The sequence below is a fragment of the Mauremys mutica genome, chromosome 2 (assembly GCF_020497125.1).
Source record: "Mauremys mutica isolate MM-2020 ecotype Southern chromosome 2, ASM2049712v1, whole genome shotgun sequence".
Taxonomy (NCBI): Eukaryota; Metazoa; Chordata; order Testudines; family Geoemydidae; genus Mauremys; species Mauremys mutica.
In genome coordinates, this window is record NC_059073.1 from 176,286,913 (window position 1) to 176,310,818 (window position 23,906).

General features: G+C 43.1%; 1 protein-coding gene across 4 annotated transcripts in view; it reads left to right on the plus strand.

Annotated features, from left to right (window-relative positions):
- CTNNAL1 (catenin alpha like 1) overlaps positions 1 to 23,906 on the plus strand; it is a 149,682-nt gene that overhangs the window by 52,413 nt on the left and 73,363 nt on the right. For all 4 annotated transcript variants that reach the window (XM_045003768.1, XM_045003764.1, XM_045003766.1 and 1 more), the window contains exons 3-4: positions 911 to 1,098; positions 16,162 to 16,281. In XM_045003768.1, coding sequence (XP_044859703.1) covers positions 911 to 1,098; positions 16,162 to 16,281 — 308 coding nt within the window. The remainder of the gene's footprint in view (positions 1 to 910; positions 1,099 to 16,161; positions 16,282 to 23,906) is intronic.

Below are 23,906 nucleotides of genomic sequence, written 5' to 3' on the forward strand. Positions count from 1 at the left end.
AGCTGAGGCTGCAGGGGAGGGGGAACAGCAGGGGTGGGGCCGGGGGCTAGCCTCCCAGGCCAGGAGCTCAGGGACAGCCAGCCTGCGGGCCATAGTTTGCCCACCTCTGATATAGACACTTTTTAGATTTCATAATAGTATGTTTATAGTACATTATGGGAGCACTGGTTGTGCTACAGCGATAAAAACAAACCTTATTCTCTTAGCTCTTGGAGAAAGTTGCTGTAAATAAATAGTGTTGTAATTGTGAAATGTTACATTATTCAATTTTTAAAACATAATTTTCATCATTTTTTCTCTGTTCTTCCTTTCTGTCTATGACTCTGTATCATCTTTCTAAAACTTATACACAGTAGTGTCATTACAGTGCTTCCCCAGTAGCCTAACAAATACAAAACTATTTTATTGGGTATTTAAAATTCCTGTTGGGGGCTGCTTATTCTTTACACTTGAGAATTTTTAAAACAAAATGAAATCTACAAATCAGTTAGCTTGTGAGAATACTAGCCAGGACTTGACAGAATAAATGCTGGTTGGACTATGGGTTCTTCTGTTTTGTTCCAGTGCTTGCATGAACTTAATTTTTGCTATTAAAAAGAAAAAAAGTAGGAGAGCAATATTAACTTTCATTTTTTTCTGAAGCAAAATTAAATCTACCAAGCTCTTGAGGGCAAAACCAAAATGTTGGTCATGTTTGAGGGAGAGAAGGAGCAAATATCAAGCAGCTGGGAGCTGAAGTGAGTAGGCAGAATCATCTATAGTTAGTAATAGGATACAAGACAAAAGGGAGCAAGCAATATCAGCAAGGCAGGTGCCACTTATCCCTTTTAATTTAGGCATTTTTTTATGTTCTCAGCTTTTTTCTGTTTTAAAAACACAAAAGTTACTTATTTATTTTTGTTTTTTTTAGGTGAAACAATTGCACAACTTACAGATGTAGCTAACTTGGATCGTCCAGAATCTGATGGCCGGATAACAATTTTTACAGACAAAACAGGAGTAGTAAAAGCTGCAAGATTGCTGCTTTCTTCAGTGACAAAGGTGCTGGTGCTGGCAGACAGAATAGTTATTAAACAAATTTTAGCTTCCAGAAACAAGGTATTTAAGTGTCTCTTGTTATTTCTGAAACTATATGTGCTGGAGATGTGAGAGAATTTGGTACCAAATGAAGTAATACTTTGCATTACACTTAGTATTAAAGAACTATGTTTTTTCCCTCCTTAGTTTAACTATATATATTTTAAGAGAAGAAACTGTGAAACTTGTTTAAAAAAAAAGTCTATTTAGATTCTTTATTTCAGGAAATACTGAATCAAGAGACTTTAGGTCACATTTGCCATTAATTTGTCTTACATACTTTGCTTTATATTCTCTTGTCTGTCAATATGGCTACATTTGTTTAATCTATTAGTGGCACTTCTTGGGTTGGGGAGAAGTAAAACAAAATAGTTAAATACTGCCACAAGGTATCCTATCCAGTGTGTGAAGAGTGGTTATTGTTGGGCAAGTGTCTAAAGTTATTTTGGTGACATTGAGCTTTGTGCCAAAAGACTTGAGGTGCTATTTTGTGAGGAGAAAGATGAGGTGGTGTGTTAGTGTTCATTTACTTTGGCACAGAAAAAAATTGGCTTTTATATTTTCTGTTGGGTGCAAAGGATGGCTGTTGGTAAAATGGCCAATGAAAATCTCTCTTCTGTTAGATCCAGCAGGACATTTTTAAACATGTTTCCACCAACTGTCAGCAGCAAGGCAAAGAGCACATTCCCAACATGTCAGAAGTAAAGAGCTAAGGAGGATCCATAAGCTGAGGCTGGCTGGATGAATGGAGAGGAATGCTAAAAGAGAGTCCATATCTGTTTTTTAGATTGAAATAAATATTTTATGAGACACAAGGTAGGTGAAGTGATATCTTTTATTGGAGCAATAGAAATTGGTCTAATAAAAGCCTTCAAATTTCACAGAGCTCTTCCTCAGGTCTGAAAAAATGTAACCAGAATGTCTCCGCTAAATACAAGGTGGGTGGGATTGTTAAGCATAAGGGGTTCACATATGTTGTAGACCAGCACTTCAAATAAAGTGAGCAGTTAAGCTTCCAGGCTTGTCTTTTGAAGGTGTACAGGTTTCCTTTGAGGACAAGGACTGAAAGGTCAGCTATGAAGTGATCAAATGTGAAAAGTGTTTGCCCATGGATGATAGGGTGTTCTTGTCTTATTTTTTGTGGTCTGTGTGTGTAGTGATTGTGTGGCTTCAACCACATAGTTGTTGTTTGGGGCCTTTAGTGCACTGGACTAAGTATGCCACATGTTACAGGCATGTGTAGGACCATTTACTTGGGGATTGGTCCTGCTTTGAGCAGGGGATTGGACTAGATGACCTCCTGAGGTCCCTTCCAACCCTGATATTCTATGACCAATGGCTCTTGAGGGTGTGTTGGGAGTAGGGAATATTGATCAGTGGAGATATGACTCCAGATGCAGGTTTTGCATCCTTGTTTGTGCCAGACTCTGAAACTGCTTTGAGTTGTGATGCCTTAGTAGATGGGGAACTTGTTTTGGTTGAGGGTCACGAGGCTGGGGGGCTGTTTGGCAGTCAGAAGAGGGAGTTTGGGAAACTGTTTTTGCAGGTTGTCGTCCCTGTGGGTTGTAATTGTTTGATGATACCTAAGCCCCTTAGTTTAACTTTAAACTGTTTTTTACCAAAAAATTCCCAGGTTTTACAAAAAGTATTTATTCATTTTTTTCTAATTTTTTTTCACCCTACTTTTATATCATTCAAATATATTAAAAAATAACTTGTTTTATTAGGAAAATACAGTACGTTGATGAGATGTATTATGATAATACATTAGTCTGTGTGTGTATATGCAAAGCTGCCTGTTAAAGTAAGACTATGTATTACTCTAGAAGATACACACAATAAACAAACAGGCACGCATGCAAGCTCTGAAGCGTGTGCACATTTGAATGTACTGTTGAATCTCATGCCCACCACATACACATTTTGAACTGTTAGCATATAATGGTTTAAAGATTTAACACACTAAAATGGGAAGAAAACGAAAATCTGTATGAGAATAAGTTTTGGAACACAAGGAAATATTTGAAAGTTTTAAAAATACAAAAACAGGAGAAAAGTATGGAGTTGAGTTTATGCGCTGCAAATGTGTGGCCCAATTATTAAATGTAAATATTTATGGACTAATAGTTCTAAATCTACAACAGTAAACTGGTTATTCAAATGAAAAGTTTTATTTGGGGATAAGAGATGGCATTGTTTTAGTTTTGCAAGAAACCACATTGATGAATGGAATTCAAAGCATTAATCTACTGAATACTCTTTCCTTGTCTTTCCATCCACCAAAATAAACCTCATTATTTACCCAGAAAAATTAATAGGTTTTTTGCACTGATTTTCACTTGTTTTTGCTGTTGTGGTAATAAACTGATAAATTCCCAGGAAAAATTAAATAAAATAAAAACTGAAAATGAAGGGCCCTAATAATACCTCATTTGTGTTTTAGTGTGGGGTGGTAGGTCACAAGTAGAGGTATGTGGTCAGTGGTTCCCCCTGTTCCCTGATGTATTGAGGCTGGTTCTTCTGGTGTATTTGGGTGGCCTATTCCACAATGTGATCTACTTCCCTCATTGAATGTCCTTGTTTGGTGAAGGCGGGTTTCAGTGTGTATCTCAGACTTTCTCTTCAGAGCAAAGTTCTGTGGTATGTGAGTGCCTGGCTATAAACAACAGATTTCTTAGTGTGTCTGGGGTGGTTGCTGGACCTGTGGAGGTAACTGCGGTTATTCATGGGGTTTTTGTATATGGTTGTCTGTAGGTTTCCATTGTTGAAGCTGATTGTGGTGTCCAGGAAGTTGATTCTGATGGGAATGTTCTTGAAAGAGTTTGGTGGATGTGGGTGGAGGTTGTAAAAATTGTGGTGAAAATGTGAGGAAGGTTAGGTTATCTTTCCAGAGGATGAAAATATCAACAGTTTATCTCAGGTATATCGTTGGCTTTGGGGTGCATTTTTCTAGAAATTCTCCCTTGAGGTGGCCCATGAAGAGGCTGGCATATTGGGGAGCTGTGCTAGTACCCATGGCTGTTTTCATGGTTTGGGATGTTTGGTGTATAGGGAGGTAACCTCCATTTTGGCAAGGGTGGTGTTCTGGGGGAGGTTGTTAGCATTGTAGAGTTTCAGAAGGAAGTTGCTAGTGTCTTGGTGAAAACTGCCCCTTTGTGTGGTGGGTGGTCTGAGGCCAGCTTCTGAGTCCTGATATTCCTTCGTAAGAGTGCTATGGCCAGATATGATGGGTCTCCCTGGGTCTTTCCTTGTTTATATACCTTGGGAATCATGTAGAAGGCTCATGGGGGATGAGGTGTAAAGTTTTTCTTGAAGTTGTTTGGGGAAGATTTGATGGTATCTTTAAATTCCTGTGTGAATAGTGTTGTGGGGTCATATCTGAGTTCTTTATAGTTGGTGGTGTTGGAGAGTTGTCTGTTAGCCTCGTTAATGTAGACTTCACGATTAAGGTCTATGATGGTGTCCAGTTTGTCATCTGTTCTTATCACTATATGATGACTGGATTTCAGGGACTTGTGTTGGAGAGATTGTGGTGGATGTAATGTTTGTTGAGGATTTTGCAGTTGATTTTTTTCTCCCTAAAGCAATGTGCATGTCTGCTGGCATGTGTCCAGTCAATGATTGTTTTTTCTTATGACTATGTTTGGGTATGTGGTAGTTGTAGGTGGTGGTGTCTTGTTGTGAAAGAATTCCTTGTGGGGGAGTCGGCATAAGAATTGTTCTAGCTCTCCACATGTTAGCGTGGAATCAGGTTTTGTGCTGGGGCAGAAGTTCAGTCCCTTGAAGAGTCTGAACTCTGTATTTCAGTCCGGTTGGGGTAGTCACGTTAGGTTGATGATGTTGGGGTATCATATCCATGTGGTTGGTCCTGGTGTCATGGTTTCTCCTGGAGGTGGTGGTCTGTCGGCTGTTGAGTTGTTGTAGTTGGTGCTACTTTTTGATTGTGTTGAATGGAATTTTTTTGATAGCTGTGTCACAACATGTGGTGTAACTTATCCAGTGCATCAGATGCCCCAACAACAACTATGTGGATGAAACCAGATAATCACTATGTTCTTGAATGAACTCTCTCAGGAAAAATAACCCCAAATCCTATCACCAATGGACGAACATTTTTCACAAACTGATCACTCCATATATGACCTCTCACTCCTCATCCTCAAAAGAAACCTGCACAACACCTTCAAAAGATGAGCCTGGGAGCTTAAATTCATAACTCTGCTGGAAACTAAAATTAATGGACTGAATAGAAACACTGATTTTTAAGGCTCATAACAATTTGTAACACACCCTACTGCCTGCTAATTTTTAATTGCCCATTTTATTTGACATGGTCATCTTCTACATGTGTGAACCACTTATGCTTAACAATCTGTCCCATCTTGTATTTCACTGTGACACTCTGGTTACTTTTTTTTCAGACTTCTGTGAATCCCGAAAGCGTGTCCCTTCAATCAACAGAAGTTGGTGCAATAAAAAGTATTTCTTCATCTACCCTGTGTGTGTCATATCCTGGGCCCAATATGGCTACAACAACACTGCAAACACAAATGTTATGTGATTTAATTTTTTAAGCCTTAAATTTCATCAATTGGTGTAATAAATTTTTTTTAGGAAATATACCTTAATTTTAAATTTGATTATTTCATATATACAATTAATCAAACTGAAGTGCAAGAAATAAAGCCAAATGGTAATACTAGGGCTGTCAAGTGATTAAAAAAATTAATTCCAATTAATCACATGATTTAAACAATATAATACCATTTATTTTAAACATTTGTGGATGTTTACTACATTTTCAAATATATTAATTTCACTTACAACACAGAATACAAAGTGTACAGTGCTCGTTTTATATTTGATTACAAATATTTGCACTGTAAAAAAACAAAAACAAAAAATATTTTCCAGTTCACCTCATCATACAAGTACTGCAGTGCAATCTCTTTATCATGAAAGTCGGAACTTACAAATGTAGAATTAGGCACCAAAAAAACTGCATTCAAAAATAAAACCATGTAAAACTTTAGAGCCTACAAGTTCACTCAGTCCTGCTTTTTGGTCAGCCAATGACTCAGACGAACAAGGTTGATTACAATTTGCAGGAGATAATGCTGCCTGCTTCATGTCTACAATGTCACCTGAAAGTGAAAACAAGCGTTCACATGGCACTGTTGTAGCTGGTGTTTCAAGATATTTACATGCTAGATGTGCTGAAGATTCATATCTCCCTTCATGCTTCAACCACCATTCCATAGAACATGCTTCCATGCTGATGACGGGTTCTGCCTGATAATGATCCAAAGCAGTGCGGACTGACGCATGTTCATATTCATCCTCTGAGTCAAATGCCATCAGCAGAAGGTTGATTTTCATTTTTGGTGGTTTGGGTCCTGTTTCCGCATCAGAGTGTTGCCTTTGAAGCATGTTTTTAGAAGTCTGAACACCTCGTCCATCTCAGATTTTGGACGGCACTTCAGATTCTTAAACCTTGGGTTGAGTGCTGTAGCTATTTTTAGAAATCTCACATTGGTACCTTCTTTTCGCTTTGTCAAATCTGGAGTGAAAGTATTATTAAAACAAATGTGCTGGGTCATCATCTGAGACTGCTATGATGTGCAGAAATATATGCAGAATGCAGGTGAAAGAGCAGGAGACATACAATTCTCCTCACAAGGAGTACAGTCAAAATTTAATCGGCACATTTTTTTTAACAAGCATCATCAGCATGGAATCGTCCTCTGGAATGGTGGTCGAAGCATGAAGGGGCATACGAATGTTTAGCATATCTGACATGTAAAGGTCTTGCATCGCCAGCTTTAAAAATACCATGTGAATGCCTGTTCTCACTTTCAGGTGACATTGTAAATAAGAAGCAGGCAGTAGTATCTCCTGTCAATGTAAACAAACTTGTTTGTCTTAGCAATTGGTAGAATAAGCAGGACTGAGTGGACTTGTAGGCTCTAAAGTTTTACACTGTTTTGTTTTTGAGTGCAGTTATGTAACAAAAAAAAAATCTGCATTTGTAAGTTACACTTTCACGATAGAGATTGCACTTTAGTACTTGTATGAGGTGAATTGCAAAATACTATTTCTTATCATTTTTACAGTGCATGTATTTGTAATAAAAAATCATATAAAGTGAGCACTGTGCACTTTGTATTCTGTGTTGTAATTGAAATAAATATTGAAAATGTAGAAAAATATCCAAAAATATTAAATAAATTTCAATTGGTATTCTATTAAGTGTGATTAATCATGATTGATTTTTTTAATCGCTATTAAGTTTTTTGAGTTAATTGTGTGAGTTAACTGCGATTAATGGACAGCCCTAGTTAATACATTAAAATTAGTAAATTAGAAATGTTCTGTAAAGGTGGACACTATGATGCCATTGCTGTGTTAGTGACAGTAACTTGAAGGATTCTTCTTTCTAAGTGTAGTCCTTAGCAGAATCAACTATGCCTGTTCCTACTTGGAATATTGATGGTCCTACTGCTCTCAACCATCTTTGTCAATAAAATACGTAAATAAATGAGAATGTGATCTGCATGGCACAAGACACCAAGATAAGTCTAAGCAAGAAGTATGGGAATTAAACAAGAAGAGCTGGAAGTATTCATACATAAGCTAAATGCTATGTCTTAATGGGCAGCACAGGGACTTGGTGGGATAAATCTCATGCCTGGCATATTGGTATAGAGGAGTATAAATTGTTCAGGAAGAACAGGCACGATAAAAGGAGTAGGTGCTGTATACAGTCTTGATGTATAATGTGCTTGATTTGAGGTCCAGAAGGAGGTGAGAGGCAGATCAGTTGAAAGTCTCTGTGAAAAGATATAAAAAGGGTTTAAAAAAAGGGGTGGGCGGTGACATCATGGCAGTGGTCTATTGTAGACCACCAAATTGGGAATGGGAGGTGGATGAAGCATTTCTAGAACAAGTAATAGAAATACTGAAAACACAAGACCTGGTTGTAATGGGGGACTTCAACTGCCCAGAGAGCTGTTGGAAAAGTAATATGGCAAAACACAGTATTTCCAGTAAGTTCTTGGAATGTATTGGGGACAACATTTTTGTTTCAGAATGCCAGGAAGTAACCAGAGGGACACCATTTTAAACTTAATTCTGAGCAACAGGGTGGAATTGGTGGCAACTGTGAAGGTGGAAGGCAATTTGGGTGAAAGTGATAATGAAATGATAGCTTTCATGATTCTAAGGAAAGGAAGGAGTTAGAGCAGCAGAATAAGGATAATTGACCTCAAAAAAAGCAGAGTGCAGCAAACGCAGAGAACTGGTGGGAAGAAAATCTAAGGGAAAAAGTTTAGGAGAGTTGGCAGTTTTTCAAGGAGACTATATTAAAAGCAAAACTGCAAACTCTCTTGATGCAAAGAAAAAATTGGAAAAATAGTAAGATGCCACTATGGCTCCATGAGGTACTCTTTAATGACCTGAAAATCAAAAAGCAATTTTACAAAAAGTGGAAATGTGGATGAATTGCTAGGAGGATTACAAAAGAATAGCACAAGAATGGAGGGATAAAATCAGAAAGACCAGAGCACAAAATGAATTACACCAAGCAAGAGCCATACAAGGAAACAGAAGAAGTTTCATACATTAGGAGCAAGAGAAAGATGAAGGAAAGTGTAGGTTTTCTGCTTAATGGGGAAGGAGAGCTAAAAATTGAGGACATCTTGAAGCTGAAGTGTTTAATGCCATTTTACTGAAGTCTTCACAAAAAACATTAATGGTGACCAGATACTCAGCATAATTACTAACATCATCAAGGGCGAAGGAACACAAACCAAAATAGGGAAAGAATGGCTAAGTTAGATATATTCAAATTGGTAGGGCCTGATGAAATTCATCCTAGAGTCCTTAAGGAACTAGCTGAAGCAATCTCAGTACTGTTAGCAGTTATGTTTAAAAACTCATGGAGGACTAGTGAGGCCCAGAGGCCTGGAGAAGAGCAAACATAGTACCAGTCTTTAAAAAGGGGAACAAAGAGGACATGAGACATTATAGACCAGTCAGTCTAAGTTTGATACCTGGAGAGATACTGGAACACACTATTAAAAAAACAATTTGTAAGCATCTAGAGGATAATAGGGTTATAAGGACTATTCAACTCGAATTTTTCAAGAACAAATCATGCCAAAACAACATTATTTTCCTTCTTGGGCAGGATTTCTGGCCTAGTGGATAGGAGGGAAGTAGTACACTGGATATATCTTGATTTTCAGTAAAGCTTTTGACACAATCTCACATGACATTGTCATAAGCAAACTGGTGAAATATGGTCTATGAAATTACTATAAGGTAGATGCACAACTGCTTGAAAGACCATAAAAACTGTAATTACCAATGGTTTGCTTTCAAACTGGGAGGGCATATCTAGTGAAGTCCCATTAGAGCCAGTCTTGGGTCTGGTACTGGTCAATATTTTCATTAATGGAATGAAGTATTAAATTGGCAGATGACGCTAAAATGGGAAGGGGGTTATAAGCACTTTGGAGGGCAGGATTAAAATTCCAAATGACCGTGACAAATTGGAGAATTGGTCTGAATTCAACAAGATTAAATTCAGTAAAGACAAGAGCAAAGTACTTCAAATGCTCAGCTACAAAATAGGGAATAACTGGCTAGACAATAGTACAGCTGAAAAAAATCGAGGGCTTATAGTGAATCATGAGTATGAGTCATCAATGTGATGCAGCTGCAAAAAGGCTAATGTCACTCTGGGATGTACCGTATTGTCCCGAGTATAGGCCGCACATTTTTCCCCTAATGTGAGTGTTTAAACTAGGGGTGCGGCCTACAATCGGGACAATAGCCGCGGCGGGAGCCCAGAGCCCTTTAAATCCCAGCCGCGGCTGGCACTCAGAAGGCTCTGGGCTGCCCGCTGCGGCGGGGAGCCCAGAGCCCTTTAAATCCCAGCTGTGGCCGGGAATCAGAGGGCTCTGGGCTGCCCGCTGTGGCGGGGAGCCCAGAGCCTTTTAAATCCCAGCCGCGGGCGGGACTCAGAGGGCTCTGGGCTGCCTGCAGCCACGGGGAACGCAGAGCCCTTTAAATCCCAGCCGCCGCCGGGAATCAGAGGGCTCTGGGCTGCCTCAGCCGCGTCCCTGCCTCCCCCGCCGCCCGGCTTCGACCCCGACCCCAGCCGCGTCCCCGCCTCCCCCGCCGCCCGGCTCCGACCCCGGCTGTGTCCCTGCCTCCCCCGCCCCCCGGCCCCGCGCACCCGCCTCCGCTGGCCCTGGTCTCGCGCCGCCCGGCTCCAGCCCCGGCCACGTCCCCACCCCGCGCATACCTGCCTCCGCGGGCCACGTCCCCGCCTCCCCCGCCGCCCGGCTCCAGCCCCGTGTACCCGCCTCCGCCGGCCTCACGGCCACCCAGAGGGGGGGCGGCAAGTGGGGCAATTTGCCCCCGGGCTCAGCAGGGGCCCCCACGAGAGTTTTTCGGGGGCCCCGGAGCGGGGTCCTTCACTCACTCCGGGGGGCCCGGAAAACTCTTGCGGGGCCGGGCGCAGGAGCTTCTTCGCTCCCGATCTTCGCCTGCGGGGGGGTGTCCTTCCGCTCCAGGGCGGAAGGACCCCCCACTGGCGAGTTACCGCCCAAGCGGGACCCGCTGCCGAAGTGCAGCCCGGTCTTCGGCGGTAATTCGGCGGCGGGGGGGCCCTTCCGTTCCGGGACCCGCCGCCGAAGTGCCCCGAAGACCCGCAGTGGGGCCTCCCGCCGCCGAATTACCGCCGAAGACCGGGCTGCACTTCGGCGGCGGGTCCCGCTTCGGCGGTAATTCGGCGGCGGGGGCGCCCCGCGGCGGGTCTTCGGGACACTTCGGCGGCAGGTCCCGGAACGGAAGGGGCCCCCCCCCGCCGAAGACCCCGGGCCCCCGGAATTCTCTGGGCGGCCCTGCCTGGCCTCGCGTCGCCCGGCTCCGGCCCCGGCCCCGCATCCCTTCCCAGCCGCCCTACTCTGGCCGGCCAGCTACCTGGCTCTGGCCGTCCGGCTGCCGCCGCATCCTCCAGCTCCGGCCGCGTGACTCCTGCCCCGGCCCAGCATCCCGGGGCTCCTGGCTCCAGCCGCGGCCGGACTGTAGTGCCGCCAGCCACATCCAGGCAGTGCAGTAAGGGGGCAGGGAGGGGGTGTTGGAGAGAGGGCAGGGGGGTTCGGGGTGGGGGGTGGATAGGGGTTGGGGGGGTCAGAGGGCAGGGAACAGGGGGATTGAATAGGGGGCAAGGGTCCTCGTGGGGCAGTTAGAAAGGATCAGGGGATGGATGGGGCGGTGGGAGGCAGTCAGGGGCAAGGGTTCCAGGGGCTGTCAGGGGACAGAGAGAAGGGGTGGTTGGATGGGGCAGGGGTCCCTGGGGTGGGGGGAGGTGTCAAGGAACGCGGAGGGTTGGATGGGGCAGGAGTTCGCAAGGGGGGGCCATCATCCCTAACCCTAAGAACATTTGCTAATGTTGATTGTTGTGCAGGGGAGAGGGTGAGAACTGTTCCCATCAGTCTCCTTGTTGTCCATTCCTTTTCCCTTCTTTATTTACAGTATAACTACAAAATAGTTTTCAATATTTCTGAGTATATAACATATGCCGTCAAAAGCAGGACTACCAAAAGTGTTAAAAGTGTTAAAAATACTGGTACATGTCTTCCTATTCATTAAATAAAATACTGTTCTACTAATGTGTATATTTTCTTTAAGTTACAAAAAGTTAAAAATTTAATTTTTTTAAAATAGCACCAAACTTTAAGGGTGCGGCTTATAATCAGGAGCGGCCTATACTCGGAACAATACGGTATTAACAGGAGTTTTGTATGTGAGATGTGGGAGATAATTGTCCTGCTCTACTCGACATTGGTGAAGATTCAGCTGGAGTACTGTATCTAGTTCTCCACACTTTAGGAAAGATCATAGAATCATAGAAGATTAGGGTTGGAAGAGACCGAGGAGGTCATCTAGTCCAATCCCCTGCTCAAAGCAGGACCAACACCAACTAAATTATCCTAGCCAAGGCTTTGTCAAGCTGGGCCTTAAAAACCTCTAAGGATGGAGATTCCACCACCTTCCTAGGTAAACCATTCCAGTGTTTCACCACCCTCCTAGTCAAATAGTGTTTCGTAATATCCAACCTAGACCTCTTCCCTACTGCAATTTGAGACCGTTGCTCCTTGTTCTGTCGTCTGCCACCACTGAGAACAGCCTAACTCCATCCTCTATGGAACCCCCCCCTTCAGGTAGTTGAAGGCTGCTGTCAAATCCCCTCTCACTCTTCTCTTCTGCAGATTAAATAACCCCAGTTCCCTCAGCCTCTCCGCGTAAGTCATGTGCCTCAGCCCCCTAATAATTTTCATTGCCCTCCACTGGACTCTCTACAATTTGTCCACATCCCTTCTGTAGTTGGGGGACCAAAACTGGATGCAATACTCCAGATGTGGCCTGATTAGTGCCAAATAGAGGGGAATAATCACTTCCCTTGATTTGCTGGCAGTGTTCCTACTAATACAGCCCAATATGCCGTTGGCCTTCTTGGCGTCAAGGGCACACTGCTGACTCATATCCAGCTTCTCATCCACTATAATCCCCAGGTCCTTTTCTGCAGAACTGCTGCTTAGCATGTGGACATGTCCAAGAAAGTCCAAACTGTTCCCTCTAAGGTGCGTGCCTGTGTAGCCGCCCAGGAGACCATCAAGGTCCACGCACCTGATTACTACAGCCGCACAGGCGTGTGCACACGGGTGGAGCGTAGGGTGAGGTGGGGAGCAGTGGGTGAGGTGGGGGGTGGTGATGGGGAGCATGAGGCATGCAGGTCTGGTGGGGTGACACCTCGCTCCAGCCTTGGGGCTGTAGTGAGGAGAAACACCTGTCCCCCAGCTCCAGGGCTGCAGCGGGGATGGGAGAGAGGCCTCTCCCCCGCAGTATCCCTTCTGTCCTCTAAGGTTCCTGACTGCACCCATACAGGAGCTCACACACACACAGCTCTACCAAGCTCGCCCTCAGAAAGTGCTCAGACCTGCAGCAGAGACGCACGTGCAAAATATCTGCTTTGCCTCTGCCCTGCAGTGTCCTCCTTGGCACCCGATCTCTCCGGATATCACAATAAGAGATTTAAGATTAAATCATACAGGAACCCCTCTGCTGGGCTCCCCTAATCCTGTGTCCAGGACCCTGCTGGGTTCCCTTATTATAGACAAATGGTCCCCTCCTGGTCATTTGCGCTATCAAATCTCCCGGGCACTTTCTCCAGATGGAGAGTGCTTCACCTCTGAGAGATGTCCAAGTTTCCTTCTAAACACACACACACCAACCTGTCACCACATAAACCCCAGCCAGCTCAGACAGTCATTTTTCTCACTTTCACTTTTCTATAGTTCCCCAATAAATTATCCTGAGTAGCGCTGTTCCTTTGTATAGGCCTCCAGACGTTACACATTTTAGATCTGGCAGCACCGACGTAAGAATATATCAATAATGTGCATTGCACATGTGTTGTTTATTAAATATTTCTACCATGCAATTTTGCAACTGACAGACTTTGGGTGTTCAGTTGTGGATTACAGAATATATATACAGAGAGAGAGAGAGCTTCATTTAAGTTAAACACACACACTCATCGCCTTGCTTTCATTCATCTGAGCGGTGCCTACAGTAATCTAATAATCCGTTTTATAGGTCAGACAAGAACCACGAAGATAGGAATTGGGTAATTTACATGAAATCTCTTTTTTCTAAGGGAGATCCTGAATTACAGCAATTAAATGTTTCTGTTCTTTGTTCTGCGGTGCCTCTGTTTACACGTGATTTATGGGGATAAGCAGTATTTTATCTGCCAAAAATATATACCTTATTGAGTCTGAGCCACATCCTAAACCAAGATTTATATAAAACTGTGAAATACCACAAATTACTACCTTTAACCAAATCAAAAATACCTTCAAGACACCATAGAGTTTTCATTTCCTTTGGGTGAGGAATCTCAGTTTAGGTTCTGCTGTGCATGGCCAGCCACTAAATTAAATTCTGAACAAAGGGAACTGCAACCTGAAATATGGGTTGCACATTATAGGATTTCATTGTTTTCTGCCCTTCAGAAAAGCCTGTTATGTGCATAAGACTTCAGTCTATGCATTTGCAGTAGTAATAAGGAAGCTGTTCTAATAGGATTCCAAATCGTCAGCTACTGTAAATCGAAGTAGTTTCAGTGACATCCTGGTGGCTGTACACCAGCAGAAGATTTGGCCCTAAATGTCCGATTCCAGGAAATCTGTACGATCCCCTTCACATGTACCATTGGTACCTTTTAAAAAATATATAGGTTTTTTTGTGTCAATTGGTGGTGCACATCTGCAGATTACCTCGATATTGATGCTGCAAAAATCATTCTGCTAATGGATGGAAAAAATTAGAGGGAACATTGAGTCCAGAGGGGATCAACAAAAATGATAAAAGGTGTTCAGAAACCCTGACCTATGAGGAAAGGTTAAAAAAAACAACTGGGCATGTATAGTCTTAAGAAAAGAAGACTGAGGAGGGACCTGATAAGTCTTTAAATATGTTAAGGGCTATTTTAAAAAGGACGGTGGTCAGTTTTTCTCCATGTCCACTAAAGGTAGGACAAGAAGGTAGGGCTTAATCTGCAGCATGGGAGATATAGGTTTGATATATGTAGAAAGTTCTTCTGAATGAAGCAGCAAAGAATCCTGTGGCACCTTATAGACTAACAGACGTTTTGCAGCATGAGCTTTCGTGGGTGAATACCCACTTCTTCGGATGCATGTATTCACCCACGAAAGCTCATGCTGCAAAACGTCTGTTAGTCTATAAGGTGCCACAGGATTCTTTGCTGCTTCTACAGAACCAGACTAACACGGCTACCCCTCTGATACTTCTGAATGAAAGTACTTAAGCTCTGTAATAAGCTTAGAGCGGTTATGGAATCCCTATCATTGGAGATTTTTAAGATTAGGTTGGAAAACTACCTCTAAGGGATGGTCTAAGGCAGTGGTCCCCAAATTGTGGGGCGCAGAGCTCCCCGCCCCAGGATGGCGCAGAGGAACTTTCAGGGAGTGTGGAGGGGAAGGGGGGAGTGTCACCCAGCCCTGCTCTGCCTATGGCCCCAGCCCTGACCATGGTTCCTGTCAGGTTCTGCGGGGTAGCAGAAAAAGACTGGGCTACGGTTACTTGGTCCTGCCTCAGTGCAGGGGGCTGGACTTTGATCTCTCAAGGTCCCTTCCATCCCTACATTTCTATGATTCTTTTAAAAATCTGCCCTGAAGTGTAGACCATTGGTTCTCAACAAGGGTGGGGGGCTGTGTGCTGCTTCAGGTGGGTCGCAGGGCCCTGTGACTGGTGCCCCAGTGCTTCCTGTGAGGCTAAAGCCTGGAGCTGTCGGCTGAATCCTGGAGCCCCATGCCCAGGCACCCCCCATGGGGCTAACGCCAGGAGCTGCGGGGCTAAAGCTCAGAGCCACAAGCCCCAGTGCTCCCATAGGGCTGAGACCTGCAGCCACGGGGCTGAAATAGGATGCTTGGACTTTGAAAATCCTTTTTAAAAATAGGTAAACTGGATCTTCTAAAACTTATTTCTTCAGATACTGGGAGAAAAGAGAAATGGCTTTGTTCTGAGAGGAAAGGGAATATAAAATGGTGTTGGCTTTCAGAACGAATGGGTCTCATATTTTGAGTGAAACAGAATGATTAAAATATTTTTCCATCTACAAGAAAAGAGCTTTTTACCACCTCTTTCTTCATTTCTAACACTTGAAATAATGGTCCTACATAACCCAATTTATCTGTATAATCCAAGCACTCTGTCTCTTGACTAATAGCATTTGTTAGTCAAATTTCCTTCTTCTCTGTTTACCAAAGGAGCAGTTTTATTGAAAAGCTTTGTTAAAGATGACATTAAGAAAGTAAATAATTACTATTCATTAATAGATAAAATGTAGCTTAATATGTAAAAGTACGAAAATCTGCTTTAGAAGCTTCTGCACAACACTTTCTATACTTTTAGGAATTTTATCTTACTCTACTGCAGTTTTACAGGTTACCAATAGCCATCATAACTATTTTCTTCAACATATTACAGGTTCTTGCAACAATGGAACAGCTAGAGAAAGTGAGTAGTTTTCAAGAGTTTGTGCAAATATTCAGTCAGTTTGGAAATGAAATGGTGGAGTTCGCCCATTTAACTGGAGACCGACAAAATGTAAGTACTGATGAAAAGCTTCAAGGTTTATTCCAAGTAACTTTGACTTTTGGCTCTATTCAACAGTGGAGTCTGGATTCTTTTTTTAAAGAAAAATGATCGTGGTGTGGCTACAAAAAACCATGAATACTTGTATCTTTATCCTGCAAATGTTTCCAAAACCCAGTTTTCTCTCCCCTCCTCTCACTGAGGCACGCCATTCTTAGCGAATCACTTTCCAAAAGCAAGGGGAGGAGTTATGTAAATAGCCTGCTCTGGCATCTGATAACCAAATTGCCAGTATTTTATCATTTGAAAGCTGCCAAAACAAGTGCTTAACTCCATGTTCTTGTTACTTAATACCTTGCATGTAACACAGATGGGCACCTTCTCAGCAATCAAACGAAGACTGTGATCTGTTTGTGTATTTCTTGCTGAAGTTATTGCAAAATTTTGAGTTTCTTTGGAGAATGTGGCCTGATCACTGATGTTTAATTCTGCTTTAATCCATCAGCAACTGTTTTGAAGGAATATAAGGAAGCCAGGCCTTTTTCCTGAAATGGTCATTTTGTACTTCGGGCTTCAATATGCTGCTGTCTAGTAGTTTTATCGGGGGGAAACATCACTGTCGGTGTTTTCATTATGTTTAATAACACTAGGCGTGTGTGCAAAACTTTAAGTATGTTCATTGTTCTCAAGGTGAAATGTCAACATCTCAGAGACACAAGGCATTGTTTCCTTTAATGTACTCTAGAAGCGTGACCTTGTGTCCTGCATTTGTTTAATAGTTTTTTAAGATCAGAAAGGACCATTATGATGATTTATCTGACTATCTGCCTAACTCAGACCAGTTAATTTCACTCAGTAATTCTTGCATCAAGCCCATAACTTCTGGCTGATGAAATACAATCTTGTCATAAAGCACTTTTTTCTTTTTCTTTTTCGTTTTCTTTCTTTTTCTGTCTGTCTGTCCCCTCAACACTTGCTTAACTATTACCATGATCAAGGCTTATTATGATTAAATGTGAACACTTTTCCAGAAGCTTAGTGAAAACTAGTTTGGAGGTATTTACACTTTTTTGCTATTCAGAAAACTATATAGTGATTGGACTATTGAACATTACTTGATTTGTGATAATTATTGTAGAATTATGCTAAGCATAGTAGTACTTTGTTTTTTTTACAGCTAGATCTTGCAAAGGGATCCACTCTGGCAAACCCTTATGTCCACAAGGAGCCCTGTTGAAGTCAGAAGTCTATGGATGCGGGTGCAGTTAAAGGGTTGGGGCCTTAGTCAGTAGCTTGACATTAGACATACAAATTTAACACATGTACTGTGTGCAGGGGTGTGGATGCAGAATTTCAAAAGTAATTCACATTTTTTTAAAGCTGTGCTCTACTCAGCTGCTACTAAAGACAGGTCAAAACTGTTTACGTAACAATTATGAGCGTGTTAGAGTCCTGATGGAACACTGCATCTCGTTCTTTCTGTAAGGATGCTGAAAATGATTTTGTTTCAACTTTACTAGAAGCCAAATAATCTTAACACCTTTTGAGGAGAACCATTATCAGAAATGGGTCATTTTCCTAGCAGAGACTGTCCTTGCTCTAAAGAGCTTATAGTCTAAATGCACTTCAATACCAATAAGTGTTGAGGTAAAGGAATGCAACATAAACATAAAGTGATTTCACAGATGTAAGTACCTTTTGGTTAGCATCAGTACATTTCTCTTTTTAAAATTTGTTTCCTGCCTTTTTAAGCGTTTTCTAAGTAATGTGGGAAAACTTACATTTTGTTTTTTGAAGAAATTGCTTTCATATTTTTCATGTTGACAGGACAGTATTTACATAATACTTACTAAATACTGGTAACTGGAAAAGTTGTAGACACATTTTAAAAAAAATCAAAGTTTAGAATTTGCGTAAATAAATGAGCCCTGAAAGTTAAAAACAGAGTGGAGTTAAAATCCCTAAAGATACCATTATTGTAGGATTCTGACTGCTTTGTCTCAGCTCGCTGCTGTGAGACAGGCAGAACTCTACACTCAGAGCAATAAAACTTTGAAGAGCTGTGGTAGTGACCACAGAGCTTGACTCTAGCAATTCTTGAAGCCTGAAAGTCAATTCTGTTACCCGGTCAGTGAAAGGGTTCCTTCTGTAGCTTGCTATCTCTTTCTTATTTCTGGATTTCCTTCTGATTCAATCCTTAGTATATCACAGGAGCCTTCTTTTCCTGCTAAATCAGGAATTATCTGGAAAGTTTCAAGTGTGGTGTTTAAGCTTTGTGTTGCATTACCATAAGCAGAGAATGATTGCCCTTATAAAGAGGGGATGGTGGCCCTTTTATGCTCACAAAAATCTTTTAGAGTTGGTAGAGTTCTGCTTGCCTCATACTAGAGGACTAAGACTAAATGTGAGAATCCTGCAAGATAACATCAGAGAGGCAGAATTATAAAGATAGTGACTTTCCTTTATATTCTATGTGGATACATTTTTCAGTAGGGTTAAGCTTGTCACAATTGCCTAAAAAATGCCGAGTACATAATGTCATTTGCTATAGAATCAGGTGCCTGAGTTCTAAAGGGAAGAAGTCTTTGTTGCTGTCCTGCAGAATTCCTAAGACTTCCTTCTCTTCTTTAATGCAACTCAGCAGCTGGAGAAAAGGAGGAGAGGTTACTTACCTGTACCGTAACTTGAGTTCAAGGTGTTTTATCACGGTAGTGTTCCACCATAGAATGTGTGTGGGCCTGTGCACCTTCCACTGGAGATTGTAAATAGCAGTGTCCACAGTGGATTGCCTCATGCTCCCAGGTGAAGTCATATGGGGAGGCTTGGACCCATGGCCTGTCCAGTTCCTTCTCAGCTATGGTGGCTGGAAGACTCCACAGCAGATGAGAAGGAGGGCAAAAAGGTAGAGCACCCAGAGGGACAAAACATCTTGAGGAACTCAAGTTACTGTACAGGTAAGTAACCTCTCCTTGGAGTGTATGTCCCTATGGGTGCTTCACCAAAGGAGCCTCCCATGCAGCATGTCAGTGTGGAGTCGGGTGCTATGGAGGCGAATTCAAGACAGTTCAGAGGACTGCATCACCAAAGATATTGTCACCTCTGGATGCAGGTATGATCGTGTAGTGTTTGGCAAACGTGTGAACTGAGGACCAGGATGCAGCCCTGCAGATTTCTGCTATGGCAGCATCCCAAAGGAGAGCTATAGAGAAGGACTGAGTCCTAGTGGAGTGGACTGTCAATTTGAGGGTGATGTATCCCATCAGTTTCATAGTAAATTCAGATACCATGTGATACCCACTGTGACAGTCTGTACACCTATATGCACTTATATTGCAGGACTATGATAAATTTTGTGCCTTATGAGATATCATTTGAAAAACTCATAATTTGCTGATTATTATTGTCCTGGTTAAATGTGTAACAACATTGCACATAAAGTTATACGATTCCTCTGTATGGTATTACTAATACATGTTCCAAGTCTGGGGGGAGCAGCTACAAACCAGTTCCCCAGAGGAAAAAAGGCTAACCAGCGCCTCAGCCAGGTGTCAACAAAATCAAATGGACCATCAGTTGGTTAAGTGGCCGTTCTTTGGCAGGAAAGATGTGAGTGAAAATCTACATCTTGACAAAGAAACAGCTTGGGGTTCCCATCCACACAGACATGCTCTCTCCTGAACCTCTGCTGGTGATGATTCTCGAAGAAGATAAAGAACTATAAAAGGAGATGCCCCAAATTATTCCTCCCTTTCTCTCTATCCGTGGCATCCACAGTACTTGAAGAACAAAGGAAACAGCTTTGGACTGGGGGTGGGTCCTGTCTGAAAGAAATTCAGCCAGTAAGACTATTGGAACATATGGTGAGAGAGACTTTGCTTTTAATTCACTTAGCTTGTCAAGTTGGGCATTAGTTGTGTTTTACTTTTATTTTCTTGTAACCAATTCTGACTTTTATGCCTCATTACTTGTAATCACTTAAAATCTATCTTTTTTTGTTAATAAACTTGTTTTATTGTTTTATCTAAAGCAGTGTGTCTGGATTGAAGTGTTTGGGAAACTTCATCTGGTATTACAGGATTTGTGCATATCATTTTCTATTAATAAAATGATAGATTTTATATGAGCTTGTATTGTCCAGGAGAGGGCTGGGCAGTACAGGATGCACATTTCTGGGGAAAGTCTGGGACTGGGAATTCGCTTGTGTTGCTCTGCAGTGTAATTCATTAGTGGGTGGCAATAGCACTCACACAATATAACTGGGAGTAACTTGCATGCTGGAGGCTGTGCGCGCACAGACCAGGAATGGTAGTTATCACAGCAAAACAGTGTAAAAGGCATCCCGGGTTGGAGAACTGAGGGGATGCAGCTATTCATCAGTCCAGACTGTACCCTGTGTAATGTCAGTTTGAGTGGAAATTGGCCATCCATTCATCTTGACATCTGTGGAGGGCTCTCGCCATCTAATTTGTGGAGAATATCTTCCTCCCTTGAGGTTTGGGGCTTAGGATAAAATACTGGTAAATGGATCTCTTGGTTGATATGAAATCTCACCTAGACTTTAGGAAGGAATTGAGGATGGGGGCGCAGCATGCCCTGGTCACAGCAGAAGATGATGTATGGTAGGTCTTCTATGAGTACCCTTAAATCGCCCATTCTTTTGGCCAAGTTGATGGCTATCAGGAATGAAGTCTTGAGGGAGAGATAGGAGAGTGAGCAGGTAGCAATTGGCACAAAAGGGGGCCATTCTTCAAGGCGTTGAGGACCAGTTTAAGATCCCATAGAGGTGCAGAGTTCTGGGTAAGAGGGAATAAAGTGTATAAACCTGTAAGGAAGTTGCCATGATTAGACTGGCAAAGACTGAAACCCCTTTGATAGGTGAGTGGAAGGCTGTAATGGCGGCCAGGTGTACTCTAACTGAATTCATTGACAGACCTTGTGCCTTTAGGTCCAACAGGTAATATAGGATCACTGAGAGTAGCACTTCTGAGGCTTGCAAAGAGTGGTGACAGCACCAGGAATGAAAGTGTTTTCACTTTTGCAGATAAGTCTTATGAGTAGTAGGTTTCCTGCTACACAAGAGGACTGACAGAACATTAGCTGAGCAGTTCAACTCTATGCCCAAGAACCGCTGAGGAGCCACACTATCAGGTTCAGAGATAAGAGGTTGGGATGGTTCTGGGTGCTGGAATTCTGTGACAGGAGATTCTCTCCCCCACCAGTCCCTCCAAAGAGAAGGCAGAGAGGCATCACCACAGAGAGATGAAGCAGATCTGAGTTCCACACTTGTTTCAGCCAAGAAGGTGCAATCAAAATAGCCATTGCCCTTTCTTGCTTCAGTTTGATTGAGGTCCTCAGGATTGGAGGTATAGGTGTATGAGCATAGAGCAGAATGCAGGACCAAGGTACTAGCAGGACATCTCCCATGGAGCTCTGGCTGCATCCTTCCTTGGACCAGAAAAGGCAACATTTCACATTTGAGGTTGCAAAGAGGTTTACATTCGGGAGGCCTCAGGTGTGACAGATTCTGTGGAAGTAGGAGCTGTTGAGCTCCCACTTGTGGTCCTGATGGGAGCTCCTGCTCATTGAGTCTTCCACTGTGTTCTAAAGGCCCAGTAAATGAACTGCAGAGCTTTCTAAGTGATGGAAGAGACACCAGTTCCACAGCCTTGGTGGTTCTGCAAGTAAGAATTGGGAAACTTTGAAAACTCATGGCAATCAGGGGAGGTCCCAGATGACTGGAAATAGGCTAATGTAGTGCCCATCTTTAAAAAAGGGAAGGAGGAGGATCCGGGGAACTACGGGCCAGTCAGCCTCATGTCAGTCCCTGGAAAAATCATGGAACAGGTCCTCAAGGAATCAATTTTGAAGTGCTTCAAGCAGAAGAAAGTGATCAGGAACAGTCAGCATGGATTCACCAAGGGCATGTCATGCCTGACTAACCTAATTGCCTTCTATGATGAGATAACTGGGTCTGTGGATGAGGGGAAAGCAGTGGACGTGTTATTCCTTGATTTTAGCAAAGCTTTTGATACGGTCTCCCACAGTATTCTTGCTGGCAAGTTAAAGAAGTATGGGCTGGATGAATCGACTATAAGGTGGATAGAAAGGTGGATAGATCGTCGGGCTCAATGGGTAGTGATCAATGGCTCCATGTCTAGTTGGCAGCCAGTATCAAGCAGAGTGCACCAAGGGTCGGTCCTGGAGCCAGTTTTGTTCAGTATCTTCATTAATGATCTGGAGGATGGTGTGGACTGCACCCTTAGCAAGTTTGCAGATGACACTAAACTGGGAGGAGTGGCAGATAAGCTGGAGGGTAGGGATAGGATACAGAGGGACCTAGACAAATTAGAGAATTGGGCCAAAAGAAATCTGATGAGGTTCAACAAGGACAAGTGCAGAGTCCTGCATTTAGGACAGAAGAATCCCATGCACTGGTACAGACTAGGGACCGAGTGGCTAGGCAGCACTTCTGCAGAAAAGGACCTAGGGGTTACATTGGATGAGAAGCTGGATATGAGTCAACAGTGTGCCCTTGTTGCCAAGAAGGCTAACAGCATTTTGGGCTGTATAAGTAGGAGCATTGCCAGCAGATTAAGAGACGTGATCATTCCCCTCTATTCGGCGTTGGTGAGGCCTCATCTGGAGTACTGTGTCCAGTTTTGGACCCCACACTACAACAAGGGTGTGGAAAAATTGGAGAGTGTCCAGCAGAGGGCAACACAATGATTAGGGTGCTGGAGCACATGGTTTATGAGGAGCGGCTGAGGGAACTGGGATTGTTTAGCCTGCAGAAGAGAAGAATGAGGGGGGATTGGATAGCTGCTTTCAGCTACCTGAAAAGGGGTTCCAAAGAGGATGTATCTAGACTGTTCTCAGTGGTGGCAGATGACAGAACAAGGAATAATGGTCTCAAGTTGCAGAGGGGGAGGTTTAGGTTGGATATTAGGAAAAACTTTTTCACGAGAAGGGTGGGGAAGCACTGGAATGGTTTACTTAGGGAGATGGTGGAATCTCCTTCCTTATTGGTTTTTAAGGTCTGGCTTGACAATGCCCTGGCTGGGATGATTTAGTTGGGGACTGGTCCTGCTTTGAGCAGGGGGTTGGACTAGATGACCTGAGGTCCCTTCCAACTCTTATATTCTGTGATCTTGCTCTTCTTCGTTGGTTTACATAGTACATAGCTGTCCTGTTGTCCTCAACATTACCCCGATAGAGGTGCCTGTTGTGTCATGAAGGAAGTGCTGATATGCATAGCAGACTGCTCTTGGGTCCAGGATGTGGATGTGGAATGATATCTCTTATGGGGATCATTGGCCCTGTTCTCTGGCACCCCGTTCATGTGCTCCCCCACCCCAACTCAAGAGAGAAGTGTTTGTGATGAGAAGTTTCGAAAGTGGTAGATGTGAAAATGGGATTCCTATTCAGGGAGTGTTTCCAGTGCCTGAGAGAGTCTAGTACCTATGGAGGCACAGTGATTCATTTGGAAAGATTGCGTCTCTTTGAGGTGTATGTAGGCCTTAGCCAGGCCTGAAGGCATCTGAGATGCAGTCTTGCATGTGGTATAATGAACATGGAAGCTGACATGTGACCTAGGATTGTAGACAGGCCCTTGTAGTTGTTTGGGGGTTGTGCTGTAG